This window comes from Chaetodon auriga, chromosome 13 (genome assembly GCF_051107435.1).
Source record: "Chaetodon auriga isolate fChaAug3 chromosome 13, fChaAug3.hap1, whole genome shotgun sequence".
In the NCBI taxonomy this organism is placed as follows: Eukaryota; Metazoa; Chordata; class Actinopteri; order Chaetodontiformes; family Chaetodontidae; genus Chaetodon; species Chaetodon auriga.
In genome coordinates this window covers 23,683,774-23,701,369 of record NC_135086.1, presented here as the reverse complement: position 1 = coordinate 23,701,369, position 17,596 = coordinate 23,683,774, and the positions used below count along the sequence as shown (strand labels likewise).

Below are 17,596 nucleotides of genomic sequence, written 5' to 3'. Positions count from 1 at the left end.
GCTGAGGAGAGTGCATGCAGTCCAGAAAGTACTACTAAATACAAAAGTATTACTTTTTAGCATTCTGCACATGTTCATTGTGTTTGAGGCCATTCCATGATTTATCCCTCCAAAAGGTGTTATTATTAGTACAGTTGACAGGTGTTACTGATGATTTTCACACTGATATTTCTGCTTTTACTTAAGTAAACAATCTGAGTACTTCTTTACTTCTTTCATTGCAGACACCTACAAATCTGGGGTGAACTACCACCCGGCAGGAAGTGCACTGAACTGTGGGGCTCACACCATTGATTTACTCATTCTATTCATCTGTGCAACAGGGTATCTTAGACAAATAATAAACAAAACAAATGAAAAGTGCCCCTCCAGACCTAAAAAACCACAACTCAACCACAACAAACACAGATTCAAAATAAATGTGCTTAGCATTTACTATTTTTTTTATAATCTGTACAAATGTACATATACATAGTTGTTTTTTTCTATTCTGTACCTTATATACTTTTTTATTTGTATTTTGACCCCTTTATGCCACTGTGTTTGCTCTTTGTAATACTTGTTGGCTGTAGTGACTAAATTTTCCCAGTGTGGGATCAATAAAGTCCTATCTTATCTTGTGTTCCACTTTGGGAACAAAATGGACATCCTGTGACTTGATCCTAGAGCGCAGTGTGAAAGAGACAGATGATTTAAGTTAATTCTATAGATATCACTTCAGAAATTCAGCTGAAAGAAGAAGAAAAGATAGAGGATGGGAATTGACCAAGGAGAGAACAGGACGGAGGGTAGAAAGCAGGAAGTGAAGGAGAAAGGATCTATTATTGAAAAACTTGTTTTGTGAGTGGATGAACGGTGGAACCCAGCTGAGCCACTGACAGCTGAATCAGAAAAAGAAAGCTGGCAAGAGAGGGAATATGAATAATACAATACGAATGCATCCATTCATTGATCTCTGGCATCACACACTTCAGGCCAGAAGCTTTGACCTTGTGTGTATGTGTGTGTGTGTGTGTGTGTGTGTGTGTGTGTGTGTGTGTGTGTGTGTGTGTGTGTGTGTGTGTGCTTTCTCAGACAGTGAGACCAGCCTGACAGTATAAACACGCAGAAGTGACAGTCGAGCTGTGAGCCCTGTGACTCCCAGTCAAGCAGTGAAACCAACATCAGAGGATTTCATACCTGAGTAGTTTTCTAATTACTTTGTCATTAGCACAACTTAAACTCTGTCCTCCTGAGGACATGTGGACCTGACTAGGATATTCTGTTGCATGCATGTCTAACCCTCAGGATCAATTTAGAAACAACAAAGAAAAAAACAATGTTATTTTTGTCTTGTCAATGCATAAGGGGACACAGAGAGCATTATTGATGTTATTGTAAAGCCACTCCATGATAAAGTCTGCATCAGTGGAGACACACTGAGGCACTTGTCCATTTCCTACACTGAGTTAGGGTGTAACAGGACAGGATTTTTTGTGTACTGTGAAAGCTTTCCTTGTGTATTTAACTAATCATGCCCAGCCGTCTGGTCCCTATAGTGACACTTTCTAATTACAGGACAGTGCTTGGCAATGATGTGTCCTGTGAAGTCAGTCATCAGACAGAAGTTTGAGGTAAGTACCATAGAAGTACAACGTGTTAAGAGTACTGACAATTTTCTTGAACCATCTGACTGCCTGTATGTCTGCGTAAATACTCTGTAGAGTTTCCACACACTCTGCCATCTGGACATGCTTCAAACAAAGCAAAGAGAAACCAGAGGAACAACCTCAGTACCTATGTTGCCAGTTTATTAGATAGACCTAGCTAATGCAGTCTAATACAACAGTCCTGATATAAATCCAACCTTCATGAAGGTTAGAAAGTTCAGTTTAGGGAGGTTTTTGAACAACTGCATGACGTCTGAAGGCTGCAGTTTGTGGTACTGTTGAACTATATTGTTTACTTACAAGTGTCTCTATTATTTAGTCCATCCCATTTATATCAGTGAGTATAAGTTGAAACCCTCTCTGGACATGGTCTTAGGTGCATTCTACACCAAGAACATATAAAAACTTTTGTCCTGGTCATGGTCCATACATACATCCATTCATGTGTTTGTGTTAGCTTATGGATATTTTTTATCCCACCGCTTCAGGTGCATTAGCACCTTGTGGACTGGAGGATGGCTGACCCTGATTTACATGTCACCCAGGAAAACAGATTTTGTAATCAGATGTGACTTTTTGGCCAACAGAGACTCATATAGGTGGCTATATTTAATTATTGTTATGATAATTAAAAAGTAATCTCTGTCTCACTCCTATTAACGCTTACTGCTACTGTCACTGTTGTCTCCACTGTCAAATGTGTCCTGATGCAACAAAAACACAAGCTCGGTGGCTCTCTTCTGACCTGTCATCTGTGACTACCACAGATGACCACTGAAGAAAGTGAAGTGCCTTAAAGGATAGTTTACTGTATTTTTCTTACTGTCAACAAATCCCATGAAAAGACCAAAACCAAAACAATCAATTGTTCTGACTAAAGGTTTTGCCTATGCAGTCACATGTGATCCATAGCTTGGATAGAGTGTAGTCCTCAAAGTAGTCCCCAACAAATGCTCTATTTAACCCTTTTGATTGACATTTGATAAAAACTATGTTTTCAGAAATCACTGAGGTTTTTTTTTTTTTTTTTTTTTTTTTTAAAACCCAAACCATTTATATTTGTGAGTCATTTTTAAAGATTTGCATCTTCAGTAGGAACCAGTGGGCCTGGGGATGATTGTCATGGGTAGGGAGGTTGAGAAGTACAAAGAGACACACTAACACATTGTTGGTTTTGGTCTTTTCATGGAGTTTGTTGACAATAAGAAGAATATACAATATCACTGCACGAGCAGATCCACTCCCTCAGCAGAAAACTTCTCCAACTTGACGAATGTGCCATTTAAATAGCAATGCAGAGCTATCTATGAAATACAACCCCTTTGCACCTTGAACCCAGACTATGCACTATATAATAGTATAGCAAAACTGGAGTTGGTCACAACTGCTCTTGTGCCATGCACTTTAGACCATGCACTATACATCTTTTAAATATGGCAAAGGGAGTGAGAGAAAATGAGGAAGAATACACTGAAAACACTGAAAAGGTAGAAAGGTAACAGGAGTATACATCTCGTAATATGTGCCTGAGTCCATTGTCCATTTGTCCGCAGTCAACAAGAAACCATGCTCATTTACAGCTCATGATTTGACTCAATAACATGTTTGTGTGTGTGTTTGTCTAATGCTTCGGTAGAATAAGATGAAAGACACACAGAGACCACTGTTGATTTTTGCTTCAGTTCACACTCAAAAGGATTAAAGTTTGCTCTCTTGTAAACTGCCTCTCTGCTGTGTTTACAAGTTTATCAGATTGTATGCCAGGGTTTCATGTCGCCCACAGGATTTGAGATTCTCCACTGAGAGATGCTTCTGGAATATCAACAAAGCTGTGTCTTATTAAAAACACTGGTCGTGTTTGAAAATTGAGACACATTAGGGGCATCCCTCGGCATTTTGATTCTGTGCTTTTTGTTGTGGATAGATAATTACTGACATCACTCTGCTGAGGATGGATATGTGTGATCTCAGCACTATCTTTCAAACAAGACAAGGTGCTCGAGGTGGAGTAGGAACTGTTTTATATAATGTTTGACATTTTCATGTATAATAATCTGTCATATTTAATATGATAACATGTTTTGTATGAATATATTTTAATCATACAATAAAATAGATTAACTCTAATACAATAAATATACCTCAAAACTACTTAAGTTCAGGTCTTGAGAAAATGTACTTTCCAACATTGTGTGTGTATGAATAAAGTGTGTACTAACCAATATCCCAGGAGCCAGGACTCTCGATCTCCCTGCGACCTATAAAGTACCAGACGCAGGCCATCCAGTGGGCCAGCAGGGCGAACATGGACATCAGCAGAGTGAGAACCACAGCGCTGTACTGGGAGTATCGCTCCAGCTTCTGCAGCAGCCGCAATAACCGGAGCAGTCGAACCGTCTTCAACAGGTGGACCCCGAAGTACTGCACAGATTGATACATGACACATCAGCCCACAGACATTGCCTCAACCTTCAGTATTTCTTAAAAATAAAGCAAACTGGTATGTCCTGCCTTGCGGTTAGATTATGTTTTTCTGTTTCATGTCATTCATTTATTGTTTCCTGTTTTATTTTGAAATACTCACCTCTCCTCTCATTTCACTTACTTCACTTCTTAACCTTGTGTGTTTCCCACCTGTGTAATTGGCCTACCCTGCTGTGATTACTTTCGCCTGTGCCTCATTAGCCCTAATGCATTAAGGCCTTGGCCACACATATACAGATACTTTTATGAATGGGTATTTTCCACTTCTGTCCCCGCAACCTCCATTTTATAAAATATCTCTGTACTCAAGAGAACTCAAAAACAAGATTCAGTTCTAGATTCAAAACTCTGAAACAAGCCTGAAACAGGTCTGTAGGTGGCGACAGAGTCTACATCAACAATACAGCAAATCAGAAGTAATTCTTCCGATGTCTTGGCTTTCCAGAAACATCTTGGACCCCTGTTTAAAGATCCAGCCTGCAACCTGGGTGTCATATTTGACACTGACCTTTCATTTTAAAAACGAATTACAAACATTGTTCAATCCTGTTTTTAATCAATTCAGGAGTATCTTAAAAACCAGGTCTTTCTCTTTGATCTGACCTTGAGAAGGTCATCCATGCTTTCATTTCATCTCAGTTAGGTTACTGGAATTCATTGTTTTCAGGGTTAAGATGAAAACAATCACACCTTCAGCTGGTACAAAACGCAGCCTCTCTCCACAGGTGAGGACGTTTTAGAATAGATCACATTTAAAGCACTTCATGGTTCAGCTACCAGCTACATTGCTGAATTGCTGTTTGCCTATGGGCCAGAGTGCAGCCTCGGGTCCTCGGGCAGGGCTCTGCTGGTTGTTCCTACGTTCCATCTCAAAACTAAATCACTTCTCGAAACACATCTGCTTTAAAAGCCTTTCATTAATTGTAGCACACCTTTTTATTTCCAACATGCCTTACCTGTTTTATTATTACTGTTGATTTTTTTTAATCTTCACTGAGATTTTATTGTATTTTGTCTTTAAATTATTTTAATGACCTGATTTTATTGAGCTCAGTCTTGAAATGTTTTAATCCTGGTTCAATTATGTAAAGCACTACATAACTCTGTTTTTGAACTTCTGTTTTGTTTCAGTAGTTACTAAGTTATCTATTCATTTGTAGCTATTTAACACCTTTCTAGAACATGGCCAAGCAGTGCTAACCAAATGTAAACTAACAGTAGTCTGCTATTGTTGTTGTTTTAGACACTCGCTCATTACACAAAGCAACATGTGTAAAATGAGGTTATGATGTCACTATTTCCCAAATGCTCTGTTTTACACATACACAAGGATACAAAGAAAGTAGAGCTTTGAAAATTCTGCATTTTAGAGGGCAGTTTAAAAAAGATCTTTGCCATTTGCACATGACCAAGAGGCCAAAACATAGAGGAAAATGCTTGTTTTGCCAAATATCCATGTACGTGTGGACAAGGCCTTAATCTGTGTATTCCCTGTTCATCTTTCTCATCTGTGTCAAGCATTCCGGCCTTTCCCTAATGTTTAGTTCTCCTGGTGTTCTTGTGTTTGTGTCTAGTTTTCCTGGACCTTGTCTGTTTTTTGGACTTTGCATTCTTGTCTGCTCCTTGACGGACTTGTTTGCCTGATTGGACTTCCTTTATCTGGTTTTGAGCCTTGCCTGTCTTACCATCCTGTAAGCCTTTTGTACCTTTGGATTTTGCATGCATGAAGTCAATCAACTGCTTCAGCTCTGCCTCTGGTGCCTGCATTTGGGTCCTATTGACTGTGTTCCTTGTTACCCTGCTTGCACAATTGTGACAGAGCCCTCCAACTTGTCAATTTCTTTCATCAGATGTGATTAATAATTTGTTGGTGTAGTTGACAGTTCAGGATCTTTAATGTTTTCTTCATATGAAATTAGATATTTTTCAACTCTAAATGACTGAATGCTCATTTTGTATGCACATAGTCATTTATCCCACAGTTTGACTCATCTTTAGGATTCTGAACATGGAAAAACAAATTAATGAGACATCAGATTGGCTCTGTGCCATTTGTTTGTCTAACGAGCATCACTTTGAATGAAATGTTGATCTAAAACAATCTCCAGGGAGCCTGTGACATTATGCGTTAATTCTTTCTTTCTACATATCGGACGTCATTGACAGTGGTGTGTTCGTGTGAATACAGAGTGTATGTCCACATACTGTGTGTTTCTCTTTCCTAGGAAAAAAAGGTGAATTAGGTAGCCTGATTTTGTCACACACATTGTCAATCTGTCACACAATGTTTGCTGCCTTTGTTAATGTAAACACAAAAATGTACATAGAGAGCCACACCTTAACACACACAGAGGAGACTCACCACACTGACGTTGAAAGCATACAGCAGGTCAAAGGGCAGGGCGGCAATGAGATCGACAAAGAGCCAGGTGGTGACGTAGTGAACACAGATGGAGCGGGCGTCGTACACTACCTGACCCGACGTGCTCACAAAAGTAGTTCGAAAGTTCAGCAATATATCTGCAGAGGAGGACAACATCAGTGGAAGCTCACAGCAGGAATTACCAACAGGATTGTACAGGCGTCACCGAAGAATCACTGTTACATGATAATCACACAGCAATGAATAACATCCAGAGCAATGGTTAGTCAGAGAATCACATCAGAATCACAACAGAAAAGAGATGTCTGCAACTCATAAACTGACAATAAAAGCTATAACATGTACAATAGACTTTAAGGACCACACTGGAGATTTAGCATGTTTTAGCAGATGACTGAAAATTATTTCTAAAACACAAAAAGAATGCGGAGCCCAAAAAAGTTTGTTTCAGACACAGAATGTCCAGGAGACTTGAAGGTCCTCTTGAAGATGCAAAACTGGTCACAGAAAAAAAGAAGACAAAAAAACTTTATTCAGCAACTCTTGTGCAGACCAAGAGAAAAGGTTGTTGTTTAGTCAGCCATTGACCAGATCTGACCTGTCAGGGTCTCTAAAGTTACGCTCTGATATGGCTTTTCCACAATAAAGTTCAATAACCTTGTTAGAAAGAATCCAAATTACATCTACGCTTACTACTGTTTTTTTTTTTTTTTTGCATAAGGGCAGCTGTGTTACTATTAACTTTAGCTTTCCAAAACCAGAAACTGGCTAAGCCTGGCCTAGCATACTGCAAAATATATCGATTTAAAAGCAGTACATACTGCTCACTGCATTTGGTGATAGTATGTAGTAGGCACTTCCAAATACAGGTGATATGTTACTTTCAAAATGGCCACTACACCCTAACCTTTTGATTGATACCTCACTTGACCAACTAGAATCTTTGACACCCAAAATTGGGAGCGGGATCTTGATGCAGTCTTGCAGACTACACAACACACCCACTTTACATGACACACCCACTTCACTTAACCAAGTAGTTTTGGAGCCTAAACCCAATCATTTCATGAGCATATCATGTTGTAGGTGTGTCCAGTAGCTACTGTAGGTCTGCTGATAGACCTTCTTGGACAACAGTCAAGCCAGTTGCAGTTGATTGTGCAGATGACTGGTTCTTCGTATTGCAAATGAAATTCTGAAAATGAGGCTTTGCTGCTTCAGTGGGTAATTTAAATCCAAATCAACAAATTCTGTGCAAATAGGAATAATATGTATGATTTGAACTGATGAATATAGTAAATACCTCAAAACTTAAATATTAGTGTAAATATAAAATATGAATATAGATGGCTTGAATATAGATCTAGTTCTTGACTTGCATGTTTGCTCACTGCCATGACTCACCACATATTGTAGCTTATAAATGAATTGCTTTTTCAACACATAAACCTTTAATGTTCCTCCTTGAAAGCTCCAATCATTTTCAAAATGGTCCGTGTTCACATCTGTCTAACGTCTCATCATCATCTCAAGCAGGTTTGAAGTCTCATACAGTGTAGTGCTGGCATTAACAGACGCCAAAGTCTGTCTGAATGCAGTGGTGTACATAAAATATGGTTATGAAATTTGTTAGCTAAAACATGACAACACTACTAATGTGGCTCTTAAATTAACTCATCATTCCATGTTTCAGGCCTTAATTTGGGAAGTAGTTAATTCAGAAAAAGGAACTTATCACCAGAAACTAAAGAATAATCAGAAGCCTAATGGAACATTTCAATCCACTATTGTTCGCTGAGTGAACATATTGGTAAACAGAGGGGCCTATTAGTTCTAACAAATGGGATATCGACTGACAGAGTCAGCCATTTAACTCAATGGCTCATAGAATTTCATTGCAGAAGTTTATTGATGGAGGGCTTCAGGGAAATTGTCCATTGAAGAGCACTTATACAACTTTCCTACAGTTGGACAAGACTGGGGACAAAGAGGCCTGTTGATGTCTAGAAAATGAGCTAGCAATGAGACATAATGGTCTACTGAGAATGGCTCATAAGCTTTCACTGCTGTGCTTGCATCATTAAAAACTTCAACTTTTACCTCTGACGAGCCTCTCAGATAAAAGCCGTTTTATTGACTTCCCTTCAGGGCAGTTAATGCAGTGGTGAAATAGCCAATCATTACAATAAGTAACTTTTCTTAATTACTAAAGCTTGCATTGGTGTTTGATAAAAGAAAGCACTTATAAAACAACTGTTAACATCAGCTTGAATAGATGGTAGATGTCCTCTACCAGTACATTTGTCATGAAAGGAATTTAATTGTGTCTAGGCTTAAACCTTGTTGTGGCAGAAATGCTAGTGGAGAGACTACCTTGTAGAGTGAATGTGAAAAACACAGCATGCTCTCTCACCTAAAATAAAAAGGATCTCTACGAGGATGTCACTGACACTGGGCGGGCTTCGTGAGGCACTGCTGTTCCCCTCATCCCGCCCTCCCACCACTGTGAAACACACATTATAGGGCACGGTGACGGCCACGTAGAAAGTCGCCAGCAGAATCAACCAATCCCAGCCAGCCTTGAAGGTTCCATAGTGAAGCAGGATGAAGCGAGATTTCTGAATGGCTGCTACCTTGTACTCTGGGATTGGCGGCTTCTCCCCGAACATGTTCTGGATTAGATGACAGCAAGGGAGAGGTTAACACCATTCTCTGCCTCCCTCTACCCAGTCACAAACACACACACACACCTGCACACAATAACATGCTCTTATGCATATACTTACTGAACCTCTCACGCTCATTTTGTGCAGACAGAAATTATGAAAAACCACAGAAGAATAATATAAATGGCCAACAATTCCAAGTTCTAGTACTGTAGTGTGTGTCAGGTTGAATTACAGTGTATATAATATCTTTGTCACATGATTCACAGGATGGTTCACATTTGATATACCTATTAAGACTATTTTGATTAAGTCATGGAAAAAGCTGAGATATAATGATGCCAAACACTGTGGAAAAATGTTTTTCATTATCTAAGGAGAAATTTAACAAGAAAAATGGGAACATTAGTCTCAAATGGATAATTAGCGATCTGGTTGCATGTGTACACGATTTTCAGTGAGAAATATCTGTATTTTATGAAAGGATTAGATGGGTTTAATCTGATTTTCACCCACGTCTTCATTAAAGTTTCTGCTTCCTGCTTGAGGTCATTGCTTGCTGTGAACAGGGTCTCCTTGCCACAGTGACCTCAGAAAAAGCTTATAAATACATTGATACAAATTAAAGGCAAAAAACATGGAGGACCACAAATGAGCTGTTCATTTAGACAGGTTAAGTCTAAAAGGTTGAACTACAAATGTTTGTGTAACATCCAGTATTTTTAAAATATGATTTTTACCTGGATATTAGACCTATTGGTCTTTAAATCATGTTTTCACCATTTTTATTCCCTGTTTAAACTAAAGTTGCCATCACATGTACAGGATGCAAACTGCATATGTCTGCATATTTGTTTTACCCCAAAGTTAAGTGAGCATACTCCTGGCGACCTTCATCCCATCTGTGTGCTGCCCACTGCACTGCAGCAGACCGACAGTGTGGTGAACACACAAATAGCACAACGCTGGGCTGATACAGTGATCATCCCCTGACTGTGACCCTTGAGATCTTTGTGGTGTGTGGGATGAGGTGTGGACTAAGCACAGCATATGTGTTGTATCATATGATGATGTAAACACAAACCAGACCTTGGATTATCCTTCCCTTGTTGTTTGGTTTAAGAAACTGTGTGGCAACTTGTGAAACAATTAAACAAATGTCTTTTTATTATAAAGCAGGAAAAACTTTTTTATTCCATCTGGAGAAGAGTCTTTGAAGAATCTGGAAATGTCTTCAAAACAGACTGTTTATTGTTGAACAACCTGTAGGGGCTTTTAAAGTTTGGCTTGTACTATATTTATCCTTCAGAAAAAAACATATCCTTACCTCTGTGACTTAAATGCAATCACTTGTGCAAAAGTCTCAAATGTAAAAATAATATTTACATGAGAGGCAGTCTGGGGCTATTTTGGCATGCAATACTTTCCCTGGCAGCCAAACATCTTATTACTCCAAAAATATTAGATGGAATGTAATGACCTTGTGCAGCTACTGACCCTAAAAATAGTCAAGACCTTAAAGAAGTATACTAAACCCTATAGATGCACCAGTGTAGAGAAATGCGGAGAAACTCACATTGTTGATCTTGAGCTTGCTCTTGTCTTGTTTCTGCAGGTGTCCTGACAGGTGATAGAGAACAGCTCTGCTGCGGCGCCGGTTGGCGTTGAAGCCTGGAGGGCGAGTTACCTGATGCACCTCCAGACCTGTCTCCTCATCTGTGGAGGAGATGGTAACATGCTGAGCCACAATCCCCAGCACAGGGGAAGAATTTCAACCAGGTGCTCTGTGAACCCATGCTGACTCAAAAACTGGCTTCTCTGCTTTAGCAGCTATCAGGGGCAGCAAAACATAACCTTTAGCACGTCTTAAACTATCTTATCTCATGAAAATCAAATGCCATGATGCTGTCTCAGTAGCAGCCTGCACATGGGTCAAACCATCTTTCTTTGTTAACATGTTTTAGAGTGGAATTCCCTCAGTGTTAGATCACAACTCCTCTGTGCTCCTGTCCTCCTCTAAGGTCTGATGTACAACAGCTCAAGTTTTTGTGTAAATATTTGATAGGATATTGACCTGCACTCTGCCTTTTTGGCTCTTTATCGACCAAACAAGGTGTTCTCTAGCTAGAATTTGATTATCTGGGCTCAGATCCAGATCTGTACAGAAAAGACTCAGTAATGGCTATACACCTCATTCACCAACATCTCATTCATGTCGTCCTTTTTGTCATTTATTGAATAAGGAAAGATAAGATCAGTTACGGTAAAAGAGTTGCTGTGGAAGGAAAAGAAGGAAAAGGACACAGAGTGATGATACAGAGGCGTGAGAAGTACTGTAGGAAGATTAAGGTTGTTTTATGTTAAGCCATCATCAAGACAGAAAATCTTTTCTTACTCTCTGCATTTCCACTTTACATTTCCTGTGATGATTGTCATACACCAAATATCCAGCCTTGTAACCAAATTGTTTTCATTTTCATCCAGTAAATTTGATTTGTTCATCGGATGGATATCAAACGTTTCGGATGGTGCACTGAGAAACTATCCACTGTTGCTGAGAGTCGGAACTCTTTTTTTCTCTCTGCATGTGCTGTGCAGCTGGGGGTTATTCACAAGTCCACTACTACCAACAAATGCGGCATACACAAGGTGGGCATTTTCTGTAGCATCTGTTTTGACAGATGTACAAAGAAGGTGCCGGTTGTTGTGTTGAAGTGTGAATCTGTTGGATGAGAGACAATTTTTCTCTTGGAAACTTTAAAGAGGAGAAAGAGGCACATAGTGGTGGCAAAGATAAAAGTCTGTCTGCTGAATTACATTTCACGCAGGGTGTTATTGTGAACGATGAAGAGGCTTCAAGATCAGTGGAGGCTGATGAGATAATTTTACAATTGATGAGTATGGAAAACTGTTACAACCTGGAAAAAAAAGATCACATTAAAGTTCATCATTTTCAAGTCTATCAGGTGCCCATATGGACATTGAAACATTTATGACTCGCATGTAGAGTTCCTTCCTGAAATGCTTTAACATACTTCATATCATATGATGTCCCCCATCACTTACATTGTTTATTAGGAAAAGATATTTTAACAACCAGCACATGATTGCAGCAAGTAACTAATATACTATCGTATACCACAAAATATTGATACAGTGTTGTGCATGCTACCAAAAAGTCTTTTCAGTTTCTGGCTCTGTCTATGGAAAAGTTTGTCTGGAAAAAAGCTACATCAGGGGGCCCTTAGCCCCTAATGTAGAGTTACTAAAAAAAAGAGCTTGGAAAGAATGACAGATATATGTTGGTGTATCTATTTTCTAGGCTGGAAGTAGCTCTTGTCTTAAGTGTCGCACAAACAAGGGCAACTAATAATTAACTATTGATGGTGTATTTATGGAATCAGCTGGCCTCGATTAACTGTCTTAGTTGTCTCCTACAAGAGAATACAACTAGATGCTTTTGTCTAGGCTGAGGTGAATTAGCTGAAGGCCTTGATGTCTTTTTGCTTAATAAAAGATGGCAAATGGACCCCAAGAACATTGCATTTATGAATGGCTTATGAATATCTGAGGAACAACTTTCTGTGCTTTGGCACTGATGGTCTGGTAACTACTTCAGAGTTCATGTGTGGGGGGAGCAGCTACCAATGCAGTGTGACTTCATACATACTGGACATACTGATGCATACTGACTTGTGTCAGTATGCTTCAGCTGAAGTATTTGTTGGTTTGTTGCATAGTCAAACAGTGCCTGAAACCCCTTATCCACTTTCCAGACTCTAGAAAGTATTCTTGATCCTATTCAAGACTACAGTACCAGAATATTTTCATTTTTGTCAATGAGTATAAAGCTTTGCATTTTCAGCACAATTAAGCACTAAATGTCTGTCTTTGTTTGAATTCTTTTCTCCTTGCTCACTCGCTCACCGTCCATGTCACTGGCTGATTCTACATTTTGAAAAGACATGTCACCCTGAGCCAAATGCCAAAAACTTGCTGTTCAACCAGTCAGCAGACTCGCACTGAGGAGCAGAAGCAGGTATGTAATTGTTTGTGTCAACCCATCATAAATGTCAGTCTTTCCTTCTTTTCCTAGGTCCTTGTCATTTTTTCCCTCATTTATTTTCTTCTAACATCCTGAAGTGATTAATTTAGCAGAAACTCCACATGGTTATAGTCATGTCTTTGTGATGAATCAGAAAATAGAAACCATTTCAATCCTCTTTTGTCTTTCTCTCACCTTCCCTTTTCCATCTGCTTTGTCTGTCCTCTGTCCCCTGTGGTGCGTACTGAACTCCTAATTTGGTATCTTGAATTTCAAATGTAATAACTCACGCTGCATGTAAAACACAGCTTATATTCAGCCAAATGCGAGAGCATGGGCCAGTGGGGGAAAATTGGGTAAGTGACTTCATGCAGGTGCTCTTTCCCACCAGGAAGCACTACAGACAGTAGCTCTGAAAGCCAATCTAATGAAAACAAAAATTGAAACACTCTATCTTAAGAAGCTTAATTACTCTGCTTCTCTTCCCATCTTACTGCAGGGTCAGTGTTCAAATCTCAAACACTCTAAACAACTCAACTCTCTTAGGTTTAAAACTAAGAACTGAATGCCTGTAATAACAGTGTATTCAGTGTTAGCAGTATAATATCTACAGGTTTGTAAAATATTGAATACAGACTTTCTGAACACACTATACAGTGATTAAAAATACTCCCATCACAGTCACACTCCTTCAAGACTTTCAGTCTGCTTTTTCAGCTTTGCACGCTGGGACTAATTGCTTGGTTTTCACTGGAGTATGAAAAACAAACAGCTCTACAAGCCCGGAGTGTAATGGGTTGGTATAGGACCACCAGAACACGGAAGTTACTTTCACTGACTTTAATCTCAGGAGTGACACAGACGGATAAGCCGTAGTACTGAACAATGTCCCATTCGGAACTACTGTCTCTCAAAGCACAAGGTGTGGCAAGCTCAATGTTCCGTTCTGAACTATTAACAGTTTCCTGAAATGTTTGGTGAATTAAACAACAGTCACTGACAATCCTCATCAGAGCTGGACCCATCCTCGTCCAAAGGCAGCTCCTCTTCGTCTGAGGAATCAGGCGGGGTTCAGTGATGGTTCTCTGGTGGTTATTAAAAGAAGGTGCAGTGGCTCTGGAAGGCTGTTCTGGGTGCTGCTGTTAGAACCTGGAGATGAGCCGAGAGTAAAGGATGTGGCGGCCAGAAACTCAGGACCTCTCTTCAGGACTGTAACCCTCCCAGTCAACAAGATACTGAAGACCTCGACCTTGGTGATGGGAGTTCAGCAGCCATCGAACGGAGTAAGTGGGACCTCCACTGCTGAATTGAGGGGGCAGAGGAGGTAGATCTGTGGGTATCAGTGGACTCTCATGGACTGGTTTCACTCAGGAGACGTGGAATGTGGGGTGGTCTCATAGACCAGGGAAGTTTCAGTCTCACTACTGTGGGACTGATCACTCTCTGGATGGCGAAGGGACTGATGAACCTAGGTGCCATTACCTCGGACTCCACTGAGACAGGAAAGTCCCAGGTGGACAACCACACCCTCTGACCCACTTGGTAAGCTGGAGCCTGGGTGTGGTGATGATTGGCAATGGCAGAGTAGCGACTAGCCAAGCGGAGGAGTGAGGCTCTTGCTTGGGACCAGATGCAGTGGAAGTGGCGGATGAAGGCTTGGAAGGAGGAGAACGAAGCCTCATTCTCCAGAGGTGGGAAGAGAGGAGGCTGAAACCCATAGGCCCACTGGAATGGGGACAGGCCTGTAGCAGAGCTGGTCAGACCAAGACAAGGGGTTCTAGGACACCAAAGAACTGAGGGCCGACTCCATCATCCTGGTTCATCCATTCAGTCTGACCGTTGGACTGGGGGTGGAACTGGAAGACAGACTGGCAGTGGGCCCAAGCAGGCTGTGGAATTCTCTCCTGAAGATGTATGAAAACTGTAGACCTCAATCAGACTTCACGTCAACTGGAATTCTGGTAATCAGTCCAAACAACTCCTTCTAGCCAGTCGCGCCACTCCTCTAGGGTCATTTTGACCACTAGTAACTCCCAGTTGCCGATGTCAAAGTTCTTCTCAGCTGGGGATGTCATGAGAAGAAGGCTCAGGGGTGGAGCTTCGCTGGGACAGGATGGCTCCTACTCCTTTGTCAGATGCATCCACCTCCGTGACAAACTGACAGTCAGGATCAGGCAGTTGGAGGATGGGAGCAGATGTGAACTGGAACTTGAGAATCTGGAAGGCCTCTTCCACCACCATGGACCACTGGAAAGCCATCTTGGATGACGTGAGAGCGGTAAGGGGAGCAGCTATGGAGCTGTAATTGTGGATGAAGCATTGGCAGAAGTTTGCAAACCCCAGGAACCCCTGCAGGTTGTGGGTGTCGGGAACAGGCCAGGAAGTAAGAGCAGAAGCTTTGGCGGGGTTCATTTGGACCCCAAGAAGGAGACAGAAGTGGCATGGAACTCGCACTTCTCAGCATTGACAAAGAGCGACTTCTCCAGGAGATGGATGGTCTGGACGTGTACCTCACGGGACTGGTAAAAGATGAGGATGTCATCCAAATATATAAGCATGGGCTGTGGGTTAGTGGCGCAGTCATAAGGTTTTGTGAGGAGGCAGAGAGGTGGCCTTCGCCTTACGGAAGACCTCGCTGTAGTCAAGGTACTTTGGTGGAACTGCTGACAGGTCAGGAACAACACAAAGGGCAGCTGAGTTCTAGTCACTCTGGCAAGCCTTGATGCGGAAGTCAATGGAGTAGTCCACTACCTTTTGCTCCCCCTGGTGCAGGTTCAGAAAGAACAACAACGCAAACACTTTTACAAGATATTTATTGATGTGCAGGAACAACTGGTAAATGTATAGAGAAAGCTGTTAACAATGGTTTTTTCCAATGTGACCACAGACTGAACACCTTATGGAGCTCCGCTGCGAAGGACTTCCTACTCAGCGGTCCCCCACAGGCGCGCCCTCCCCGTCAGGTGATTGATGGTGAAGGCTACCTTGGCTGGTTCAGAGGCAAAGTTGTGGGGCTGCAGAACGAAGAGGACGGAGCAGTTGGTCAGGAAGGCATTGCAGGTCTCTGGAGTAGCTTTCAGGTGTCCCCACCTTGGGTTCGCAGACAGGAGGAGGCGGAATGGTTGGCAGCAACTGGACTGGAGGTGGCTCCGAAAACACCGGCTGGGTCCAGACAATGGTCAATGCATCTAGCCTCTGCTCTTGAGATGCCACTGCTTGTTTGGCTGCGGCTGCTTCACTGATGCCATCAGAGCCTCGTGTCAGCCATGGGTGCCCAAATGTGGGCTCTGCAGTTGGATCCTCCTCCCCGTGTGGACTTTGATGCTCTATGACAACGTCATTTCCTTTGGTCATAACTACCATAACTGCTGCGCCTGCCAGAAGGCTTGTCACTTGAACGTAAACATTTGTTGTCCTGTGGCACTTGCTGGAATGACTGCTGGTATTGCTGTTCGTATCATCAGTGGAGTTTGCATATCCCCTGCTAGCAAATAATTCCTGACTGCCTCTAATTAACTCACAAATCCTGCCTGGTAATTCCAATTGTGACCTCCCCCATCAAGTATCTGCATTATCATATTAGGTAGCAAGCTGTCTATCATATCTGACATAATGTTTATGGTTCACTGTGTGCATTTGATAGAGGCAGTCATTAATATTAATGTGAAATTCAAACTGACACACTTATTTAATCAGGGAGAGATTTACACTGGGGAAAAGACGCAGGATAAAAAAAAGGGATGAAAATGATTAATTAATTGTTAATTGTTGTTTGCTTGAAATTGTAATAACTGCAGAGGCACAGCTGAGAGGCAAAATGCCCTGCATGCTGTCTTCCTCTCCAGAGGTGAAGTGTGATTAAAATTCATGTTCAAACTATACAGCCAAGATGACAGTTGTCAGAGAAGATTGTGAGGAAACAACCCAAGCTACCACATGTAACACTGTTGACATAATGAAAATGTAAACATGGTGTGAATTTGTCATTCCAGAGCATGCAGCATCTCCAACCACATTCAATGCGTGTTTTCAATCTTCATTGTACCCCAGAGTAGATTACAGGTACAGATTATTGCATTAAAAACATTCTGAATTCTAGTGTGAACATTCATTTATGACATGGGGACTAGCATTAATCATATCTCAAGGCCCACTTACTGCACTTCTTCAATCTTCAGCATGAATAGAGTTGGAAGGATAGTGGGGCACAAAAGCTAAGACAACATTCACTAATGAAGAACATGAGATGCAGTTGAAAGCTCCCACAATAATCAGTGGTCACTGATACAAGATTACATTGTCAAATTAGGAATAAGGAGATAGAACAGTTAATCTTCAAACAGGACAGAAGAAAATACCTCAGTTCACT

General features: G+C 41.1%; 1 protein-coding gene across 1 annotated transcript in view; it reads right to left on the bottom strand.

Annotated features, from left to right (window-relative positions):
• kcnh3 (potassium voltage-gated channel, subfamily H (eag-related), member 3) overlaps positions 1–17,596 on the bottom strand; it is a 156,880-nt gene that overhangs the window by 39,924 nt on the left and 99,360 nt on the right. The window contains exons 4-7 of the mRNA XM_076746505.1: positions 10,759–10,898; positions 8,930–9,188; positions 6,496–6,653; positions 3,869–4,070 (exon numbers count right to left, since the gene is read on the bottom strand). Of these exons, the coding sequence (XP_076602620.1) occupies positions 3,869–4,070; positions 6,496–6,653; positions 8,930–9,188; positions 10,759–10,898 (759 nt within the window). The remainder of the gene's footprint in view (positions 1–3,868; positions 4,071–6,495; positions 6,654–8,929; positions 9,189–10,758; positions 10,899–17,596) is intronic.